General features: G+C 46.3%; 1 protein-coding gene across 1 annotated transcript in view; it reads right to left on the minus strand.

Moving 5' to 3' along the window:
- The window catches only part of LOC107299100 (receptor-type tyrosine-protein phosphatase S), a gene marked incomplete at its 5' end in the record, with an annotated part of 43,080 nt that overhangs the window by 15,129 nt on the left and 4,437 nt on the right, over positions 1 to 23,514 (minus strand). Inside the window, 6 exons of the mRNA XM_015828467.1 lie at positions 799 to 925; positions 5,399 to 5,577; positions 7,103 to 7,388; positions 15,425 to 15,579; positions 17,299 to 17,418; positions 20,414 to 20,589. Of these exons, the coding sequence (XP_015683953.1) occupies positions 799 to 925; positions 5,399 to 5,577; positions 7,103 to 7,388; positions 15,425 to 15,579; positions 17,299 to 17,418; positions 20,414 to 20,589 (1,043 nt within the window). The remainder of the gene's footprint in view (positions 1 to 798; positions 926 to 5,398; positions 5,578 to 7,102; positions 7,389 to 15,424; positions 15,580 to 17,298; positions 17,419 to 20,413; positions 20,590 to 23,514) is intronic.

Raw genomic sequence — 23,514 nt, forward strand, 5'->3', positions numbered from 1 at the left:
CACACACACACACACACACACACACACACACACACACACACACACACACACACACATGCAAGCTACCCAGGTTCGAATCCTAGAGGGGTATGACTAGCTGATGAGAGCTAAAGAGCTTGAAATAGGTATACTAGTCTCCCACTAACTCTTTGTCAGCCACAAAAATTTTGAATTTACAGTGTTCACAGTATGTGACGTCTGCCTGCAAAACATGCTCCTAGATTGGAGCGAAACGCAGAACAGACTGATTTATCCTATACTTGGTAGACTGGGTGCTCCAGCCAATACATATGGGGTCGGGGTTAGGATTAGGGTTTTTTCAAATAACATTCTCAATATTTAGCAAACAGCATAATGTCTGAGTTCACGTGTTTAAAAAAGAAGAAAGCAAGCAACGAGTAATAGTGAATTATCATAAACAATATGTTAATTAATCGCTCAATGCTAATATATATTCAAAGTTACATATCACATTCCTTTCTCTCTAACCCGTAGATTGAGGGGCTTCTCACGTGCATTTCTAGCTGTACATGGGGTTATATGCAAATAGCCACAGACAGCCAGGAGTTTCAGCAAGAAAAGAAAGGGTCCCCCCCCCAAAAAAATCAAGAGGATGGCCACAATCCTTTTTTAGACACATCAAGATAAGAGACTTGACCTCTCTAGGTACATTACTATCCGCTGCCTGGGAGAAAAACAAAGGGCAGCTGGGAAATCAAAGCCTGACATTCAAGGGGTGTTCACCCATCATTTGGGGATTTGGGATGAAGCCCCAAGAAACCAGGACGCCCCACTTACCCGGCCCATCTCTCGCAGCTTGGTCAACATCACCACAATGGTTGAGTTGTTCTCCCAAAGCATGCGCCAGAAGTCCTCTGTGGTCTCAGCCAAGGGTCCCTGGGTGGCGATGTAAGCCTTCTGCTGCCTGCAGGAAGAAGCAAGGAAACCAGCTCTGCTTGTAAAGCAAGCTTAGGAAGCAAGGTGGCCTTTAAATGCAAATGAAGGTCCAGAACAGGAGTGGGCAACCATGGTGACTTTAGGACCGGTGGACTTCAACTCCCAGAATTCCTGAGCCAGCCATTCTGGCTCAGGGATTCTGGGAGCTGAAGTCCACCGGTCCTGAAGTCATCATAGTTGCTCATCCAGGTCCAGAAGAATGCTAAGACCCCTATCAAGGTGGACAGCAGAGGTGGGCTCGTCGTCTTGAACCCACCAGCCACAAAGAACAAAGCAGCAAGGGATGGCTCCTAGTAACACATCTCACCCCTGCCAGGTTGAAGAATTGATGCTAGAAACTCAAACTTCAGCCTGGCAGGATCTAGCTCAGGGCTTTTCAACCAGTGGTACGGGTACCACCTGTGGCACATTGGCACCTGGCAGGTGGTACGTGACCATCCTAGAAAAGGCGTAGCGGGGGAGGGGAATGAGCTGAACCGGTGGCAGCACCGCACAAGCCTGAGCGAGAGACGGCTGGAGCTGCAGGGCTGTCAGGGCTCAATGGAAGCGCCAGGATCAGTGCCAGGATCAGTGCCAGGCTCCAGCTGGAGCTTGGCGCTGATCCTGGCGCTTCCGCTGAGCCCAGAAGAAGCTCCGATCAGCTGGAATGTTGCAGCATCTCCAGGGTCTTGTGATTCACATTCAGATGCTTGGCAACTGATTCATATTTATGACTGTCACAGTGTCCCAGGGTCATGTGAAGTGACCAAAACTTGCTGCAACCACCCAGCAGACGGGGGAATAAAAACCAAACACCCCCCACCCCACCCCCGCTGCCAATCCTCAACAGAAATGCTCACAACAATGAAAACCTCAGACAGGAGGAAGAGCGCGGCCGGGTGGGCAGGCAGGCGTCTTGCTCGGCTGTGGCTTGGGGGGCACTTTTTTCAGTGCCATTGTAACTTCGAACAATCACTAAGCGAACTGTTGTAAGTCAAGGACGACCTGTACTTCATCACTTTTTTCCTTTTTTTTTTTGGTCATCAAGTTTTTGACACCTTGCTAGGTGACTGGTGGTACTCGGATGTTGCCATATCCTAAAAGTGGTACAATGGGTTAAAAGGTTGAAAAGCCCTGATCTAGCTCAGTGGTGGCGAACCTATGGCACGTGTGCCAGAGGCGGCACTCAGAGACCTCTCTGTGGGCACGCGCGCCGTTGCCCCAGCAGAGTTCGCCGTAGTAGCGAGCATGTGGTGTTTGGAAGCAATGGGGCAGGAAGTGAGCAAGCAAGTGGCATTGGCGCCCCCCCCCGAGGATACCCAGAAGATGGCGAGGGACTGGTCCCTGCCACCCTGGTCCTGGTCCACCCACCCTAGCCACACCCACCCAGTCTGCCGTGACCATCACAGCTATGTTGGAACACGCCCACCCAGTGGGTCACAACCCCGCTCCCCCTGAGAGCACCACAATGCTGATGCAGTCCTGGCACTTTGCAATAAATGAGTGAGTTTTGGGTTGCAGTTTGGGTGTCATGTGTCTGATTAACGAAACACTTCAAAGGACTTTCAGGCATATTTTTCCTAAAAGCATTTATTAAGGTTACAGAGACGTCAGTACAGCATGGTGGAAATGCTTAGATCTGGCTGCTTCTTTTCCGTTACACATACATTCTAAGCATTTTTCCCCGCCCCTATTTTGGGGTCATGGTTCACATCTTCCAATTAACTTGGAAGATGTGATTTACTTCCGGTTTCTTTTCCGCGGGCTATCCTTATTCTCCTCCCTTTTTCCCTGTTGCCTGGTTTAACTATAAAAATACCAGACAGTTCTGCATATTGTCAAAGCAAGAATATACAGTATTTGCAGCGTTGACATTGGGCACTTGGTCTCTAAAAGGTTCGCCATCACTGATCTAGCTTGAAAGACCACCAATGTCAGGAGAAATTCAGTATGCAGAAATCAGGACCTGTTTGTGGGGTTCTTGACGCTTTCTGAGTGTGTTGGTGGTTTTCTTGCCGACGTTTCAGGACCCAACTAGGTGACATCATCAGTGCACTGATGGTGTGACCTACTTGGGTCATGAAACATCTGCAAGAAAACCACGAAGCTCAGAGAGCATCAAGGACCCCTTAGTCCTCCTCCTCCTCCTCCTCCTCCTCCTCCTTTCCAGCACTGATGATCTTACCTAATTGAGTAATGAAACATCTGCAAAAAAAAACCCCAGCCAACCAAGCTTAGAGAGCACCAAGGACCCTACAGTTCAACCTTGGAGCTTCAACTATTCTCTTGTGTTGGTAAGGAACTATTTGTTTTCCAAGTTCAAAGACATTGCTTTTAGCAGCCCTAATTTAGGACATTGGGCTGCAGAGATGCAGGTGAGCACTAGATGGAGGCAAAGAGCCATTTTTCTTTCTTTTTTCTTGTCGGTTTTTCTCTGCTGCCACTCGTGGTCACCTAGATTTCTGCAGTTCAGAGATCATGGGGATCGCTGCTAATAGGAGATGAAGACTTATCCTAGGGCAATGATGGCGAACCTTTTAGAGACCGAGTGCCCAAACTGCAACCCAAAACCCACTTATGCATTGTCGGGTGCCGGGTGGGTGTGGCCCATTGGGTGGGCGTGGCTGCGGTGGTAACAGCAGACTGGGTGGGACTAAAAAGTTCAATCAATCAATTCCAACATTGCAAGATCTTTTTTTTTTCCCCGCGAGAAGTTGAAATTGATTGATTGAACCTTTTTTTTTTTTGCACATGGCGGCGGAGGCCTAAAGTGAAAAGGTTTTATAAAACCCAGCTGAAGGCCTAGGACTGGGGTGATGGCGCGCGTGCCCACAGAGAGGGCTCTGAGTGCCGCTTCTGGCACGCGTGCCATAGGTTCGCCACCACTGTTCTGTTCTAGGGGCAACTCCTTAACAGAATAGGAGCCAGAAACTCTTGGGGACCACTTGGAATTTCCAGACAACCTTCTTGCTTATTCAGGCTTAACATTCAGAAAGAAAAGCAAGGTAAAAGAGAACAAGAACTGGGCCAGTGCATTCTGTAGAAAAGTTCTACAGAAGTCACAAACGCGCATACCTCAGTCTAATGTATAATACAGGGGTCTTCAAACTTGGCCCTTTTATGACTTGTGGACTTCAACTCCCAGAATTCCTCAGCCAGGCACACAAGTCATAAAAGGGCCAGGTTTGAAGACCCCTGAAGCAGGGCAATGTTTTTTCAACCTTGGCCACTTTTAAGATGGGTGGACTTCAACTCCCTATGCTGGCTGGGGAATTCTGGGAGTTGAAGTCCACCCATCTCAAAGTGCCCAAGATTGAGAAATACTGTTCTATTCGGTTCTTCAATCCAAAGCCCTCTCCAGCTGGTTGAATTACAATCAAAGGGTCTTCAAGCAGTTCAGTCAGCATTGGCATGGGCTGGGAACCCTGGGATCTGTAGTCTATCTTCACCAGCCTACAGGCTGTGACCACCCCTCCCACCTCAGACAGGCCACCCACATCAGGGCTTTTCAACCAGCGGTATGGGTACCACCTGTGGTACATTGGCACCTGGCAGGGGGTACGTGACCATCCTAGAAAAGTGGTAGCAGGGGAGGGGAATAAGCTGAACTGGTGGCAGCACCGCACAAGCCTGAGCGAGAGACGGCTGGAGCTGCAGGGCTGTCAGGGCTCAGCGGAAGCGCCAGGATCAGCACTTCTTTGGGACTGTCAGGGCTCAGTGGAAGCACCAGGATCAGCGCCAGGCTCCAGCTGGAGCTCGGCGCTGATCCTGGCGCTTCTGCTGAGCCCAGAAGAAGCACCGATCAGCTGGAATGTTGCAGCCTCTCCAGCGTCTTGTGATTTACATTCAGATGCTTGGCAACTGATTCATATTTATGACGGTCACAGTGTCCCAGGGTCTTGTGAAGTGACCAAAACCTGCTGCAACCACCCAGCAGACGGGGGGGAATAAAAACCAAACACCCCCCCACCCCACCCCCGCTGCCAATCCTCAACAGAAATGCTCACAACAATGAAAACCTCGGACAGGAGGAAGAGCGCGGCCGGGCGGGCAGGCAGGTGACTTGCTCGGCTGTAGCTTGGGGGGGGGGCACTTTTTTCAGTGCCGTTGTAACTTCGAACAGTCACTAAGCGAACTGTTGTAAGTTGAGGACTACCTGCACTTTATCACTTTTTTCCTCTTTTTTTTTTTGGGTCATCAAGTTTTTGACCCCTTGCTAGGCGACTGGTGGTCCTCGGATGTTGCCATATCCTAAAAGTGGTACAATGGGTGAAAAAGTTGAAAAGCCCTGACCTACATCTATTATAAAAGGGTTTTCTTTTTCTTTTTTCCCTGATTCAATGTGAAAGACGTTCAGAATCAGTCAGGAGACAGGAAGCAGGAATTATCAACCAATGAGAAGAATATAAAGTTAAAGCAGTCCGATACAAAACCTCATGTAAAACAAAACTGGGGTCTTTACCTGTATCCGTCAATGAAGCTGGCATTGATGTAGTCGGAGCCCTCGACTCCGCGGATAGGCTGAAGGCAAACCCGTGTGGTCTCGTATGGCATGATGTTGACAAGGCGGTTTTTGAATTTGTTACAGGGCAGGTTGGCACTGATGAACCTGGAGGTGTGAGCTTTGGAGTTGGCGAGTCTCTAGCAGAGGAAAAGGAGCACAGGTGGGTGAGAGGCAGCAGCTCACCTAAAGTGGGCTTCTTCCCCTAGAACAGTGGTTCTCAACCTTTTTAATGCCGCGACCCCAACCAGTCGTAAGTCGAGGACTAAACCGGTCGTAAGTCGAGGACTAAACCGGTCGTAAGTCGAGGGGTAAACCGGTTGTAAGTTGAGGACTACCCAACCGGTCGTAAGTCGAGGACTTTCCCTGCCAGGGAGCGCTGTGCATGCGTGGTTCCGCCCCCTGCGCCGGCGAGGCGTAGCTGGCAAGCGGCAGAGACGGAGCAGGCCAACCACCAGCTGGCCCAGCCCAAGGGAGGTAAGGCACCCACCGGAAAAGGGGAAAAAAATGGCGGACAAAAAAAAATGGCGGACAGCCTTGCTTGGCGACCCCCATGAAATGGTCGATCGACCCCAAATGGGGTCCCGACCCACAGGTTGAGAACCACTGCCCTAGAATTCTCCAGCTAGTGTGGCCTTGGTTGAAGGTTGCAGGAATTAATGCTCACTCGCTCGACGTATGGACTTCAACTCCCAGAATTCCCCAGCCAGCATGGGCAATTGCTGAGGATTCTGGGAGTTGACGTTTTCCCTTACAGACACGTAGACTTCCATTCCCAGAATTCAACATGGCCTGTGCTTAGAATTCTTCCAGTTGAACCTGGCTCTAAAGGTGTGTCCTTGGAGCTTTCCATGTGGGACACTGTTACGTAGATCATGATCAAAATTGGCCAGCTGGATTCTGGGCATTGATGGTCGCTCTCAAACCTGTGTATTTCTACTCCTAGAATTCGCCAGCCAGCACGGCTACTGCTGAATATTTTTGGAGTTCAAATTTACGTGTCTGGAAGTCACCCAGGTGGAGAAACGCTGCGTTAACTGTATGTTGTCTATGCCAGCCCGCCCCAGTGGAAAATTCTGCAACTCACACTCCCATCTGGATATCTTACTACCTCTCCAGTACTTGAGCAAGGGGCTGGACTAGAAGACCTCCAAGGTCCCTTCCAGCTTCTATTCTATTCTATTCTATTCTATTCTATTCTATTCTATTCTACTCTATTCTACTCTGCTCTATCCTATCCTATATTTCTATTCTATTCTATTCTGTTCTGTTCTGTTCTGTTCTGTTCTATTCTATTCTATTCTGTTCTGTTTTATATTCTATTCTATTCTGTTCTGTTCTATTCTATTCTATTCTATTCTATTCTGTTCTGTTCTGTTCTGTTCTGTTCTGTTCTGTTCTATATTCTATTCTATTCTATTCTATTCTATTCTATTCCATTCGATCCTGTAACCATGGGCCTGCTACTATGGTCATGAGTATGAAAAATGGTCTAAGTTATTTTTTCCTGTGCTGTTGTAACTTCAAATGGTCACTGAACAAACGGTTGTAAGTCAAAGACTAGGTGTACAGATTGCAACTTTGTGCAAGCTAACTGGGCAGCCTCCCAGGGAAGCGACAACGGTACACACTGCCCGAGCCACACACCCGTGTACCTCTGCTCACCTTGAATTCCAGCTCCATGCCTGTGACGTGTTCTCCCACTTCTATCTGTGCCAACCTCTGGATGTAGGTGTACAGGTTCCGAGCGGGGACCTCCGTGTTCCCACAGGCAACAGCTTCTAGCAAAGAGTCGTGTATGAAGCTATATTGGTCTTCTGTCTGTACCATGTAGTTTCGCTGGGACCTCATGAGGGTGACGTGCCCGTAAATGTCCACCGTCTTCTCGTGTTTTATTCTCTCCAGCATGGCATCGATGACGATAAAGCAGCCGGTCCTGCCCACCCCAGCACTGGAAGGGTAAAAATGGGGGTTGGGGTAGAGGAAAAATAGGGATTAAAGAAATCCTTCGTCTAAAGCAGGGGTGGGGAACCTGGGCTCTTTTATGACTCGTGGACTTCAACTCCCAGAATTCCTGAGCCAGCCATGCTGAGGGGAAAGGGAGAGGTTTCCAAGCTGAGCCATGCTGGCTCAGGGATTCTGGGAGTTGAAGTCCACGAGTCATAAAGGGACCATGGATCCCCCATGTTGGCTCAGGGATTCTGGGAGTTGAAGTCCACGAGTCATAAAAGAGTCAAGGTTCCCCACCCCTGCTACAGACCAACTCTACATCCGGTGGAACTACTTGGTTTGTACCTTTAGAGCAGGGGTCTTCAAACTGGGCCGTTTTATGACTTGTGGACTTCAACTCCCAGAATTCCTGAGCCAGCATGGCTCAGCTTGGAAACCTCTCCCTTTCCCCTCAGCGTGGCTGGCTCAGGAATTCTGGGAGTTGAAGTCCACGAGTCATAAAAGGCCCAAGGTTGCCTACCCCTGGTCTAAAGCTATGTAATTTCTACCCTTTTCCCTCAGAACCCCTGATGGTTTATTTATTCATTTATCAAAATTTATATGCCGTCCCTCTTGCTGTCCAAGGCTTAATTCCACACCAAGAAAATCCCAGAGGTGCTTTTGTCACGAGGCAACTGGACTCTCTTTTTTTCTCGTTGAAGACATTTCGCTTCTCATCCAGGAAGCTTCTTCAGCAATGACTGGAGGGTGGGCAATGGAAGGATTTAACAACCACTTCACAAACTGGCACCACACAACATAGGAGAACAAACCTATCAGGACAAGAGTCAGCCAGCTCTTTCGAAGACAACAAAATCCACATTTTGGACATCTGGTTTGAAAGAGGGGTCAAAGAGGCCATCTAGGTCAAAACTGAACAGCCCTCCCTCGACAAAGGGGGAGGGATACGACATCCTCTATCTCCAGTCTACAACACAGTCCTTTCAGCAGCTACAAGAAGGCTCCACACCCATTTGTACCACTCAGGTGACCTTCAGGATGCACATAAGCCTCCAAGTGGCCTCAATGACTCTCTAAAAGAAGGCAAACGATCAGCTGTCTGCAAGGAGTATAAATCCTCCCATTCCCCACCATCCAGTTAGAGCTGAAGAAGCTTCTTGGATGAGAAGCGAAATGTCTTCAAAGAGAAAAAAGGAAGCCCAGTTGCCTCGTGAAAAAGCACCTTTGGGACGACCATAACCTGAAGGACTGAGAATCTCCACAGACACCCTAAGCCAGGGGTAGGCAACCTTGGCTCTTTTGTGACTCGTGGACTTCAACTCCCAGAATTCCTGAGCCAGCCATGCTGAGGGGACAGGGAGAGGTTTCCAAGCTGAGCCATGCTGGCTCAGGAATTCTGGGAGTTGAAGTCCATGAGTCATCAAAGAGCCAAGGTTGCCTACCTCTGATCAAGGTCATCGGTAGAAATACAGGTAATCCTTGACTTATGACCCCAATTGAGCTCAAAATTTCCATTGCTGAGCAAGAGAGCTTTGTTGTGAGTTTTGCTCCATTTTACCACCTTTCCTGCCACAGTTATTAAGTGAATCACTGCAGTTGTTAAGTTAGCAACACAGGCATTAAGTGAATCTGGCTTCCCCCATTGACTTTGCTTGTCAGGTTGCAAAACAGGATCACATGACCCCGGGACGCTGCAACTGTCACAAATGTGAACCAGTTGCCAAGCCTCCGAATTTTGATCACGTGATCGTGGGGATGCCCCAAAAGTCGTAAGCGTGAAAAACGGCCCTAAGTGCTGTTGTAACTTTGAACGGTCACTAAATGAATATTTTTAAGGTGAGGTTTACCTATATAAAAAGCTAATACAATCCTGGGTTGCATAAACAGAGGCATAGAATCAAGAGCACACGAAATATTAGTACCACTTTATAAAGCCCTAGTAAGATCACACCTGGAATATTGTAACCAATTTTGGTCACCATATTTGATTTGATTTGATTTATTATATTTATACCCCGCCCTTCTCCCGGAGGACTCAGGGCGTCACAAAAAAGATGTTGAGATTTTGGAAAAAAATTCAGAGAAGAGCAACTAAGATGATCAAAGGCCTGGAGACTAAAACATATGAAGAATGGCTGTGGGACTTGGGTCTGGCTAGTCTAAAGAAAAGAAGAAATAGGGGAGACATGATAGCAGCATTCCAGTATCTGAGGGGCTGCCACAAAGAAGAGGGGGTCAAATTATTCTCCAAAGCACCAGAAGGCAGAACAAGAAACAGTGATTGGGAACTGATCAAAGAGAGAAGCAACTTGGAATTAAGGAGAAACTTCCTGACAGTGAGGACAATTAACCAGTGGAACAGCTTGCCACCAGAAATCGTGGGCGCTCCATCACTGGAAGTTTTTAAGAAGAGACTAGACAGTCACTTGTCTGAGATGGTATAGGTTCTCCTGCTTGATCAGGGGGCTGGACTAGAAGACCTCCAAGGTCCCTTCCAGCTTTATTCTATTCTATTCTATTCTATTCTATTCTATTCTATTCTATTCTATTCTATTCTAACCTATTCTCCAAGGTGCCTGAAGGCAGGACAAGAAGCAACGGATGGAAATTAATCAAGGAGAGAAGCAACCTGGAACTAAGGAGAAATTTCCTGACAGTTAGAACAATTAACCAGTGGAACCACCTGCCTGCAGAAGCGGTGAATGCTCCAACACTGGAAGTTTTTAAGAAGAGACTGGACAGCCATTTGTCTGAAATGGTATAGGGTTTCCTGGCTGAGCAGGGGGTTGGACTAGATGACCTCCAAGGTCCCTTCCAGATTCTATTCTATTCTATTCTGCTCTATTCTATTTTGCTCTATTCTATTCTATTCTATTCTATTCTATTCCATTTCTATTCTATTCTGTATTTCTATTCTGCATTTCTATTCTATTCTATTCTATTCTATTCTATTCTATTCTATTCTATTCTATTCTATTCTATTCCATTCTATTCTATTCTGACAAATCAGGCCTTTTCAGTCTCACTCTGGCCCCATTACCAGGGATGTTTATGTGTGGTGCTTAAGAGAAAAATCATTTTTTTGGGAGTTGACTTGTGCTTGACAGTTCGATGGCTGAATCTAGTGACCTCCTGCTGTTTGAAAACTTGAAATGACTTGGGGGCACCGGGCGATCTGTTTGACTTACATTACATCCATCAGCGGCGTGCACGTTGGGCGAAATCAAACAAGCCCACATGCTCCGGGGCTCATGTTTCATAAGGAATTGGATGGCATGTCACTGAGATGGGTGTACGTGTGCGCCAGGGAGAGAGCGCAAGGCAAGGGAGGCGAACTGACTGCTCAGCGCCACGGGGGGGGGGGGGCTTTCCGGTGCATTTCACCTGTATGAAAAAAAGCTTCCCGAACAGGATAAGGCGCAGATGGGGGAGGCTGTGTAACGGGGGAAGTTCCTGCTTCCAGTAAGGAACGGTTGCTGGAATTGGGTATGTCTAATTTAACGAAAAGAAGGACTAGGGAGGACATGATGGCAGTCTTCCAGTATCTCAGGGGCTGCCCCAAAGAAGAGGGAGTCAAGCTATTCTCCAAAGCGCCTGGAGGCAGGACAAGAAGCAACGGGTGGAAACTAACCAAGGAAAGAAGCAACCTAGAACTAAGGAGAAACTTCCTGACAGTGAGAACAATTAACCAGTGGAACAACCTGCCTCCAGAAGCGGTGAATGCTCCAACACTGGAGGGTTTTAAGAAGAGACTGGACAGCCATTTGTCCGAAATGGTATAGGGTTTCCTGCCTGAGCAGGAGGTTGGACTAGATGACCTCCAAGATCCCTTCCAACTTTTGTTATTATTATTATTATTACTCCTGAAGTCTGTCTGCTGCCAAAGCATCCAGATTCCTGAATAATCCATTCAAAGGAAGGGAGAGAAAAAGTGGGCATTTTTATTTAAAAACAAGAAATAACGTTTTTAGGGGGTTGGGTGCCAAGGGACCTCTGTAACGTTGTGAGGAATGCTCCACTGCAGATCACAATTTGTCTGGGCTGGATGGTGGGAGAAGAGGCAGAGGGTGTGTGTGTGTGTGTGTGTGTGTGTGTGTGTGTGTAGGAGCATTTAACAATTTATCGACATTTCCCAGTTTGCAACTCAATTACAGCCGGTCCCTGACTTGTTTAGCAACTGTTTGAAGTTACAAAGGCACTGGAGAAAGGGCCTCACACTTACGACCGTTGTAGCATCCCCTCAGTTACCTAATTATAACTCAGGTGCTTGATTGCAGCATCCTGGGCTCATTTGAGACCTTCCGGGGCTGCTTCTGACAAGCGAAGTCAATGGGGCAAGCTGGATTTACTTAACTGTAGTGATTCGTTCAACAATTGTGGCAAAAGGGTCATAAAACCAGGCTCCTTAACAACTGCCTTGCTTAACAACGGAACTTCTGGTGCCAGGAACGGTTGCTGGAATTGGGTATATCTAGTTTAATGAAAAGAAGGACCAGGGGTAACATGATAGCAGTCTTCCAGTATCTCAGGGGCTGCCCCAAAGAAGAGGGAGTCAAGCTATTCTCCAAAGCGCCTGAAGGCAGGACAAGAAGCAACGGATGGAAACTGATCAAGGAGAGAAGCAACCTGGAACTAAGGAGAAACTTCCTAACAGTGAGAACAATTAACCAGTGGAACAACCTGCCTCCAGAAGCAGTGAATGCTCCAACACTGGAAGTTTTTAAGAAGAGACTGGACAGCCATTTGTCTGAAATGGTCTAAGGTTTCCTGCCTGAGCAGGGGGTTGGACTAGATGACCTCCAAGGTCCCTTCCAACTTTATTATTATTATTATTGATCATCGCACAGTCAGGCAGATGTTCAGACTGGATTTGGCATTTTTGTCTACCTATCGAGTCCTTACCCAGGACCTGGGATGGGCAGATGTGGATGTTTGATGGTATTACAGATCTCGTCGCAGGATGGAAGCAGTTCCTAGGAAGGCTGCCTTTTGCAATTGACTAATGGCGAATTTGTCAATGCCAATGGTGTTCAAGTGGTGCTCCAGTTGTTTTGGGACTGCACCCAAGGCGCCTATGACTATTGGTACTACCCTTGCCTGCTTTTGCCACAGTCTTTCTATTTCTGTTTGTAGGTCTTTGTATTTTGTTATCTTCTCCAGTTCTTTCTCGTCTATTCTGCTGTCTCCAGGCACTGCCACATTCACTATCCAGACTTTTTTGTCTTTCTTATCGACAATTGTTAAGTCCGGGGTGTAGTTGTTGTTGTTGTTATTATTATTAAATTGAGGACTATCTGTACTTCGTTCGTTGGAAGATTCACAAATTTCTCCATTATTTGAGAAGCCGTTTCTTTTCTTTTCAAATAAAAAAAATCCCTCCACCATCTAATTCTAATTCCATCATCCCTTGTAATTCCATTTTTCCCCTTCTGGTCTAAATAGCAATTCAGCGAGAGTTCGTTTCTGACGTCGTTTAGATCTGTTTATGTCCAAAACAAGAGGAGTGGTCTCCAGCCTGTTCCACAACTCAGGTAAGAGAAAAAAAATGAACTTTGATATAAATAGGACTCTTGTTTGCTTCACAGCAATTCCAGGGGTTCTTTTGATTATAGCTTTTCTGTGATAAATTCCTTCTCAGAAGGTCCTGGATTCTTCAGTGCTCATTTAATTGGTTTCAGCCTCGCTTTCCCGGGAGAAGCACAACAGATTGATCCTCATAGCACAGATGTCAGATGCAGAAAGAAGGCTATTAAGAAGCTCAGATAACAGTCCTGAATGACTACATTTGGAAAAGGTTAATATTCACACAGACAATTTCACCCAAATCCTCACTGCTCTAAGAATGTCCTCCTTAATTATAAATGAACATCTCCGGATCCCCGTTTGATTGTCGAGGTTTGATAAATGGATCCTAGCCTTGGGTTTCATCCACGTGCTGTAAAGTCTATTGTTCATCATGCAAATTAGAATTAAATTCAACTGCCTACTTGGAACCCATTTTTGAGCAGAGAAATTCAGCTTCTGCCCCGGAATAAAAGATTGCCCTGTATACTGCCTTCATCACCATGGAAGTTTTGATCTTATTACAGGTAGACAGACTGGCACAATTGAGAAGGAAGCCCTCATCACACCCTGTAACCTGGTCAGCTCTGTGACAAAACTACACAATGTGTAAGAAATGTAGGGAATTTGCAACGGGGAGATATTGTGATAGCCTTCAACTGGGGTGGGGGGATTATAAAAGGGGGGGGGAGGACCATGAGATAGATGATGTTAGTACTGACTGCTGTAATCTATTGCTATACGTACAATGATAATAACAGCAGTATAGAAGAGAAAGAACTGGAGAAGATCACAAAATACAAAAGATCTGAAAATAGAAATAGAATGACTGTGGCAAAAGAAAACAAAGGTAGGGCCGATAGTGATAGGCGCCTTGAGTGCAATCCCAAAATAGCTGGAGTACCCCTTGGACACCATCGGCATTGACAAAATCCCCGTTGGTCAATTGCAAAAGGCAGCTTTACTCAAAATAGCTTACATCTTGTGACAATTCCTATAGAACAGAACAGAACAGAATAGAAATAGAAAAGGATAGAATAGAAATAGAAAAGGATAGAATAGAATAGAATACAATAGAATAGAATAGAAAAGGATAGAATAGAATAGAAATAGAAATAGAAAAGGATAGAATAGAATAGAATAGAATAGAATAGAATAGAATAGAATAGAAATAGAAAAGGATAGGATAGGATAGAATATAGAATAGAATAGAAAACAAAATAGAGCTGGAAGGGACCTTGGAGGTCTTCTAGTCCAGCCCCCTGCTCAAGCAAGAGAACCTATGGCACGCGTGCCAGAGACGGCATTCAGAGCCCTCTCTGTGGGCACGTGTGCCATCGCCCCAGCCCTGACCCCCCCGTGGCCCCCTCCTCACCAGTAGCCCTCCCAGAGGAGAATCACCCCCGGGTGCGGCCTGCGCAGAACAGTGCAGCCAAGGACATTGCAGCCGGGCAGAAGGGACAAAACTCCGCCCTCACGCCCTGTCATGCACGGATGCTGCAGGGCACGGGCGGAAGGCGTGGCCGCCATGGCGCTCCAGGGCCGCCTGGGCGATCTGCTGCAGTGGGCCATGGAGGCGGTGGGTTGTCCTGCGGATGGGCGGGGCAGGTGCAGAGTGGGGGCGGGCGGAGGGGGTGGGGCAATTTTTGGGCACTTGGTCTTTAAAAGGTTCGCCATCACTGATCCTATGCCATCTCAGATAGCTTTAAATTATTAAACAACATCTGCCTATCCCAGGTGCTTGGGAAGGACATGAAAAGGTGGATTAAAAACACCAAATCCATCAAAAAAGACCTTTCCCAATTTTACAGGAATCGTTTGGAATAAGAAGAGTATTTTCGGTAAAATATTCATTTTCACTGTGGCTATTCTTCCTAACAGTGACAGTTGAAGATTTTTCCATTTTTTCTATTCTATTCTATTCTATTCTATTCTATTCTATTCTATTCTATTCTATTCTATTCTATTCTTCTAATTCCATTCTTCTAATTCCATTCCATTCTTCTAATTCTATTCTATTCTATTCTATTCTATTCTATTCTATTCTATTCTATTCTACTAATTCCATTCCATTCCATTCTTCTAATTCTATTCTATTCTATTCTATTCTATTCTATTCTATTCTATTCTATTCTTCTAATTCCATTCCATTCCATTCTTCTAATTCTATTCTATTCTATTCTATTCTATTCTATTCTATTCTATTCTTCTAATTCCATTCCATTCCATTCTTCTAATTCTATTCTATTCTATTCTATTCTATTCTATTCTATTCTATTCTATTCTATTCTATTCTATTCTATTCTATTCTATTCTATTCTAATGGTGAATCAAAAAGAGCCATCATCCCCAAGTTGGTTTCTTCCTAGATCTCTTCGAAACGAGGTGGGTGGCAAATTAATCGAATAAATGAAAACAAATCCTTGACTTTTGCCACCACCCATTGGAGCCCCAAAAGGGTTGACGTGGGGGTACCTGCAGTGCACCACGATGGGGCCGGCATCGGGCGGGTTGCAGGTTTTCACTCTCCTCAGAAAAGCCAGGAATGGTGTGGGATATTCAGGAACTCCGTGATCCGGCCAGGCGGTGAACTGGAACTGGCGGACCTCACGCTTCTCGCTGGATCCGTTCTGTGGAGGCAGAGCAGAAGGGAAGATGCCTTGGGCAACATCTTATAAACAAAGAAAAGCACAGGCTGAATTGGTCATGTTCCTATCACATACAGGCAGTCCTCAAACGTACGACCGTAATGGAGCTTCCCCATCACGGTCGTTAGTTATGCCCATCATAAAACGGGCCGGTCGCACGACCGATCTGATCGTTCCAAAGGTGCTTTTTTTTTTCCCCCAAAAGGCAACTGGATTTTCTTTTTTGTTTGTTTCCCTTTGAAGATGTTTCACTTCTCATCCAAGAAGCTTCTTCAGTTCTAACCTACGGGTGGGGAACGGAAGGATTTTTGGGATGAAAAGAGGAATGTTTTCAAAAGGAAAAAGGAAAACCAAGAAGGTCCAGTTGTCTTTTGGAAAAGGGATGCTGTACCGAGCAAGGAGTTGAAGTGACTCTAAGGCAGGGGTAGGCAACCTTGGCTCTTTTGTGACTTGTGGACTTCAACTCCCAGAATTCCTGAGCCAGCCATGCTGAGGAGAAATGGAGAAGTTTCCATGCTGAGCCATGCCGGCTCAAGAATTCTGGGAGTTGAAGTCCACCAGTCATAAAAGAGCCAAGGTTGCCTACCCCTGCTCTAAGGGCACTTCCAATCTTTCTATTTTATGATTCTAGGATCAGAAAGTCTACTGGTGAAGGCACCAGGCTAGAAAGTGGAAGACTGTGAGTACTAATCCTGCCTTAGGCATGAAAGCCAGCTGGGTGACTTTGGGTCCATCACCAGGAGATTGTGAATTCTAGTCCTGCCTTAGTCATAAAAGCCGGCTAGGTGACTTTGGGTCCATCACCAGGAGATTATGAGTTCTAGTCCCGCTTTAGTCATAAAAGCCGGCTGGGTGACTTTGGGCCAATCACCAGGAGATGGTGAGTTCTAGTCCCGCCTTAGGCAGAAAAGCCGGCTGGGTGACTTTGGGCCAATCACCAGGAGACGGTGAGTTCTAGTCCCGCCTTAGTCATGAAAGCCGGCTGGGCGACTTTGGGCCAATCACCAGGAGATGGTGAGTTTTAGTCCCACTTTAGTCATGAATGTTAGCTGGATGACTTTGAACCAATCACCAGGAGACTGTGAGTTCTAGTCCCGCTTTAGGCATGAAAGCCAGCTGGGTGACTTTGGGCCAGTCTATTTCTCTCTCTCTCTTGCTCAGTCCAACCCACCTCACAGGGCTGTTGTTTGTGGGGAAAATAGGTGGAGGAAGGTGTGTTGGATATATTCGCCACTTTGAGTTATTTGTACAATAATAAAGGTAGGGAAATAAATAAATAAAGGTTCCCCCCTGCAACCCCCCAACAGTAACACCTGGAAGAGATGCCTTGGGAGGTGATGTTCCCTTCTCCTTTTCTGGAGATGTTTCAATAAATGATCACCTGGATGCTGTATGCAGTGTGCAGGTAATCCTCGACTTACGTCCACAGTTGAGAATGGGTAACTTTGAACGGTCACAAAACGAATTGGTTGTTAAGTCGAGGACTACCCGTAGTTTGCCCATTGGTGGGCAGCGTTTACCCCCCTCAGAACACTCTTTTGAAGTCTACTTCTTTGTATTTTAAATTATTTTGTATTTTAAATTGCTTCCTGGTCCCTCCGTTAGCCCAGCTCCGAAGAATTCTGTCTTCCAGATCCTTAAAGAGAGCCGTCCTCTCTTCTCCACACTAAACGTACCAAAAGAAAGAGGCCTTGTCCTCACCTTGTGCAGAGAGAACGTGCGGACGCAGAACGTGGCCAACTCAATGGTGTCTAACAAGGTCACTTGGATCATCCCGTAAGTCTCGGTGCCCCGGCCTGGCCAGTACTGGTCACATTTGATCTGAACAAAATCAACACAGGGGTTGTAATGATATCATTCGCTCCACGCGACAAAACGTGAAGCTGAAGAAAGACAAAGAAATGTCAACGCAAAACAGAAGGAGAAGTTGAACTTGCTCGCATTTGACCCACAACACCAGAGGCGACAAATTGGGAACGGTCTGCCTTTCCTAAGCAAAGATGCCAAGGGTCACAAGGAATTAAAATTTGGCACTGTGAAATCCTGAAATAAATTGAGTTCAGGTCATCTTCACTTCCTGACAGTTAGAACAATTAACCAGTGGAACTACCTGCCTCCAGAAGCTGTGAATGCTCCAATACTGGAATTTTTTAAGAAGAGACTGGACAGCCATTTGTCTGAAATGGTGTAGGGTTTCCTGCCTGAGCAGGGGGTTGGGTTAGATGACCTCCAAGGTCCCTACCAACTTTTTTTTATATTATTATTATTATTATTATTATTATTATTATTATTATTATTATTATTATTATTATTATTATTATTATTGTTGTTGTTGTTGTTGTTGTTGTTGTTGTTGTTGTTATTATTATTATTACGCCTGAGATTGCAGTGTGCAAGTGGCCTTGTGGTTTCCATATCTCATTTCCAGGGAACCGAATTTTGATTCTGACATCAATTCTCCTCTGATCTTTAATGACACAACTGTACTGTCCCACTGGAGATATGATCGGATCAATTTGCCTCATTTATAAAATGTCAATAAATCACAAGGGTCTGGGATCCGTATAGACCAAAACATTAAAATTCTGCAACAGGGGAGAGAAAAAAGAAAAGAAGTTGGGATGGAGTTTTTTTAAGCACTCGCATGAAAAAACAAACAAACAAAAAAAATAATTTCCCTCATGTTCATTCATTGGATCAACTTATTTACTTTAATTATTTTACTAAGCTTCGAGGCAGCCCTAATGACTAACAGTTCTCAGAGCCGTACATCTCGCCTCTGCAAGGTGACAATGTAATAAATGTATTAGAAGGCAATAAATATAAACATATTTTTGAAATATAAATATAAAATGTATCAGTGTCATGACCGACACATACTCTAGACCAGGGATAGGCAACCTTGGCTCTTTTATGACTCGTGGACTTCAACTCCCAGAATTCCTGAGCCAGCATGAGGGAAACTTTGGCCCTTTCATGACTCATAGACTTCAACTCCCAGAATTCCTGAGCCAGCATGAGGGAAACTTTGGCCCCTTCATGACTTGTGGACTTCAACTCCCAGAATTCCTGAGCTGGCATAGCTCAGCTTGGAAACCTCTTCCTGTCCCCTCAGCGTGGCTGGCTCAGGAATTCTGGGAGTTGAAGTCCACGAGTCATAAAAGAGCCAAGGTTGCCTATCCTTGCTCTAGACGAGGCACTATGGGCAATCAAGCAATCAATTCAACCTCAAACCAGAAAAAGCTTTTCATTTACAGAAGAAGTAAGGAAGGTGACAGCAACCCAGCCCCCAAGTTGGGGGGTGGGGGTGGGGATGGCAGAAATTAAAAAAAAAAAAGTAAAGATGGTTAACACAACCGCAGGATCAAAAGCTCTGCCCTATTACATGCATTACACATAGGACACACATAAAAAAAAATAATACAGGCCTTTGGTTATATTGAATGGCCTTCCCCAAAACTGGAAGGCAATATTTGGCTATCTATAGAGAAAAATCTTTGTAGTTCAAAGTTGAACTGTGAGGTCTTTGGTGCTCTCTGAATGTTTTATGGAAAACGTTTCACTACCCAACTAGGTAACATCAGCAGCATGAGGGAGTGAAGGTTTTCTCCTTGGTTAGTTCCTTGATTAGGGAGTTTCTACTTTATTGTTTATCTGGTGTCAATCTCTGCTTATCTGGGCGTAGGACGCTGGGGAGGATCCGTTCTGCTCTTTTTGTTTCCTTCTTAGCTTTTTTATCGTTCTCTCTGAATGGTGTGTAAATGTGGTTTATCCATATGTGTCTTTTGAACACTAATTTGTCTGAAGGCCAAGCTTCCAGGAATTCCCTTGCATTTTTGGATTTAACTTGGAGCTTAGTGCACTCTTCTTCCTCCTCTCTGCAAACCCCACTCTCTTTGGGCACTGATGATGTTACCTAGTTGGGTAATGAAACGTCTGCAAGAAAAGAACCCAGCTCAGAGAGCAACAAGGACTCCACAATCCTCCTCCTCTCCACAAAGCCCCCTCCCTTCTGGCACTGATGATGTTACCTAGTTGGGTAATGAAACATCTGCAAGGAAACCACCAAGCTCAGAGAGCACCAAGACTCCCCTTCTTTCCTTCTTTCCTTCCTTTCTTCCTCCCTCCCTTCTAGCACTGATGAGGTTACCTAGTTGGGTAATGAAACGTCTGCAAGGAAACCACCAAGCTCAGAGAGCATCAAGACTCCACTTCCTTCCTTCCTTCCTTCCTTCCTCCCTCTTTCCCACACTCCCACCCTCCCTCTCTCCTCTTCCTTCAGCAAATCCCACTCCCATCTAGCACTGATAATATTACCTAGTTGGGTAATGAAACATCTGCAAGAAAAGAACCAAGCTCAGAGAGCACCAAGACTCCTTTCCTTCCTTCCTTCCTTCCTTCCTTCCTTCCTTCCTTCCTTCCTTCCTTCCTTCCTTCCTTCCTTCCTTCCTTCCTTCCTTCCTTCCTCCCTCCCTCCCTCCCTCCCTCCCTCTTTTTCCTCCCCACAAATCCCACTCCCTTCTGGCACTGATGATATTACCTAGTTGGGTAATGAAACGTCTGCAAGGAAACCACCAAGCTGAGAGAGCACCAAGACTCCCCTCCTTCCTTCCTTCCTCCCTCCCTCCTCCTCTCCACAAAGCCCCCTCCCTTCTGGCACTGATGAGGTTACCTAGTTAGGTAATGAAACATCTGCAAGGAAACAACCAAGTTCAGAGATCACCAGGGACCCCACGTTTGGCGCTCCGTTCTTAACTTTCTGCAATAAGTGAGGCAGGAGCACCGTCCAATGGACTGCATTTTTTTTTCTTCTCACCCTGGATTTCTCCTCCAGCTTTGTCATCATCACCACCGTGGCGGAACGCTGCTCCCAAACCATCCGCCAGAAGTCACCGAAGGTCTCCGGCAAAGGGCCCTGAGTGGCAATGTAGGCGTTCTGCTTGCGGTACCCGTCGATGTAGTTGGAGTTAATGTAGTCGCTGCCTAGGATGCCTGCACGGGGAGCAGCCCAAAAAAAAAGGGAGAGCCGTGTTGGAATCAGTGTCTTTGGTCGATTCCTGGACAATTAACCCCACCCTCTCCAAACCAGCAGCTGCAGAGAGACAGGGAGACAGTCTTGAAGCAAATATGGCCAAGTTTTAAAAGTTCTGTGAGCTCCAGCTACACCTTTAGTTGTCAACCAAAGAAGTATAATTCTCTGCATGAACCTTTTGTTTGAAATTTTCCTTTCCTTTCCTTTTCCTTTCCTCTCCTCTTTCATTTCCTTCCTTCTTTCCTTTCCTTTCTTTCCTCTCCTCTCTTTCATTTCCTTCCTTCTTTCCTTTTCTTTCTTTCCTTCTTTCTTTTCCTTTCCTTTCCTCTTTTATTTCCTTCCTTCTTTCCTCTCCTCTCCTCTTTCCTTTCCTTCCTCCTTTCCTTTTCTTCCTTCTTTCCTTTTCTCTCCTCTTTCATTTCCTTCCTCCTTTCCTTTTCTCTCCTCTTTCCTTTCCTTTCTTCTTTTCTTTCCTTTCTTTCCTTCTTTCTTTTCCTTTCCTTTCCTTCCTCCTTTCCTTCTTTCCTCTCCTCTCCTCTTTCTTTTCCTTCCTCCTTTCCTTTCCTCTCCTCTTTCCTTTCCTTCCGTCTTTCCTCTCCTCTTTCATTTCCTTCCTCCTTTCCTTTCTTTCCCTTTCCCTTTCCTTTCCTTCCTTCCTCCTTTCCTTTCTTTCCGTTTTTCCTTTCCTTTCCTTTCTTCCAATATCTAAGGGGCTGCCACATAGAAGAGGGGGTTGATCTATTCTCCAAAGCGCCCAAAGGCAGGACAAGAAGCAACGGATGGAAACTAATCAAGGAGAAAAGCAACCTAGAACTAAGGAGAAATTTCCTGACAGTGAGAACAATTAACCAGTGGAACTGCTTGCCTCCAGAATTCGTGGGTGCTCCAACACTGAAGGTTTTAAAGAAGAGACTGGACAGTCATTTGTTTGGAATAGCATAGGGTTTCCTGCCTGAGCAGTGGGTTGAACTAGAAGACCTCCAAGGTCCCTTCCAACTTTATTATTCTGTTTCCTTTCTTTTTCTTCCCTTCCTTTCCCTCATCCATTTATTCCTTCCTTTCCCTTCCCCATCTACTTTCCCTTCCCTTCCCCTCCCTTCCCCATCTATTTACTTCTTTCCCTTCCCTTCCCTTCCCTTCCCCATCTATTTACTTCCTTTCCTTTCCCTTCCCCATCTATCTACTTCCTTTCCTTCCCTTCCCCTCCCCTCCCTTCCCTTCCCCATCTATTTACTTCCTTTCCCTTCCCTTCCCCATCTATCTACCGGTACTTCCTTTCCTTTCCTTTCCCTTCCCCTCCCTTCCCTTCTCCATCTATTTACTTCTTTCCCTTCCCTTCCCTTCCCTTCCTTTCCTTTTCATTCCCTTCTCTTCCCTTCCCTTCCCCATCTATTTACTTCCTTTCCTTTCCCTTCCCCTCCCTTCCCTTCTCCATCTATTTACTTCTTTCCCTTCCCTTCCCTTCCCTTCCCTTCCCTTCCCTTCCCTATCTATTTACTTCCTTTCGTTTCATTTCCTTTCCTTTCCTCTTCCCTTCCGCTTTCCTTTCCCTCAATTTTCATGTCTCTAATGCAACACCGCTAAGCACCATCTCTGCAAACTCCCTCCCTCCCTGGAATTCAATCAAATGTTTGCAGGCTCCCCCTCCCTCCCCCCCTCTCCCCTCCCTCTCCCCCTCCCTGCCCCACCCCGGAGTCCCTGAAATTGCCTTGCGCCCGGAGAGTAGCAAAGCAATCGAAGAGAGGTTAAGCTGCAAGAGGCCGTTCCTGACCCTAGCCGGCCTTTGAAAGGAGCCGGGGACACAGATTAAAAAAAATCCATTTTGTCCAAGGCCCTCTTTCCCCTTCGCCCTTGGAAGGTTTAATGGCGCTTATTGGCTTTATGGAGTTCAGCTCCGCCATCCGAAAGGACACAGCTGCTCCGAGCTGCCAGTCTGCGGAAAGCCGGGCCGAGCAAAATCCCCCCAAGAGTAACATTTTTCTCTGGACACCGCCGTGCGGGGTAATTTCCTTGAACTCCATACCTATCCGTTTGACCTCTGCAGCGCCAAGGAGAGCAACCTTACATATTAAGTCCTTTTCTGCCTCTTCCAGAAAGGATTTCTATATTCCGCTAACAGGGAAAACAAAGCAACCCAGCCTTGGCGCCACTGACCTGACATATCTTTAAATTAAAGAGCCTGCTTTACTCAGAGGAGGAGGAAGGGAGGCCGAATGTCTGAATGCGCTGCTGTGCAATTCAAAGGGAAAAAAATCCTTTTTTTTTTTTTTTCTTCTGATGCCTCTGATGCCTCCATATAGTGCAGAAGGCTACGCAAGGCTGGGTAGGATCTGTTTAGGGTAGGGGTAGGCAACCTTGGCTCTTTTATGACTCGTGGACTTCAACTCCCAGAATTCCTGAGCCAGCATGGCTCAGCTTGGCAACCTCTCCCTTTCCCCTCAGCATGGCTAGCTCAGGAATTCTGGGAGTTGAAGTCCACGAGTCATAAAAGAGCCCAGGTTGCCTATCCCTCACCTAGATGATAGATAGATAGATAGATGGATGGATGGATGGATGGATGGATGGATGGATGGATGGATAGATAGATAGATAGATAGATAGATAGACAGACAGACAGACAGACAGACAGACAGACCGACCGACCTAGTCCAGGAGTAGGCAACCTTGGCTCTTTTATGACTCGTGGACTTCAACTCCCAGAATTCCTGAGCCAGCCATGCTGAGGGGAAAGGGAGAGGTTTCCAAGCTGAGCCATGCTGGCTCAGGAATTCTGGGAGTTGAAGTCCACGAGTCATAAAAAGGCCAGGTTTGAAGACCCCTGCAGTAGCCTAACCTCATAGAACCTTCTTACTGATTTGCCAAGGTGTGGTGCACCCAGCCACATG

Source organism: Protobothrops mucrosquamatus, unplaced genomic scaffold, assembly GCF_001527695.2.
Source record: "Protobothrops mucrosquamatus isolate PMUCROS unplaced genomic scaffold, P.Mucros_1.0 scaffold4538, whole genome shotgun sequence".
Taxonomy (NCBI): domain Eukaryota; kingdom Metazoa; phylum Chordata; class Lepidosauria; order Squamata; family Viperidae; genus Protobothrops; species Protobothrops mucrosquamatus.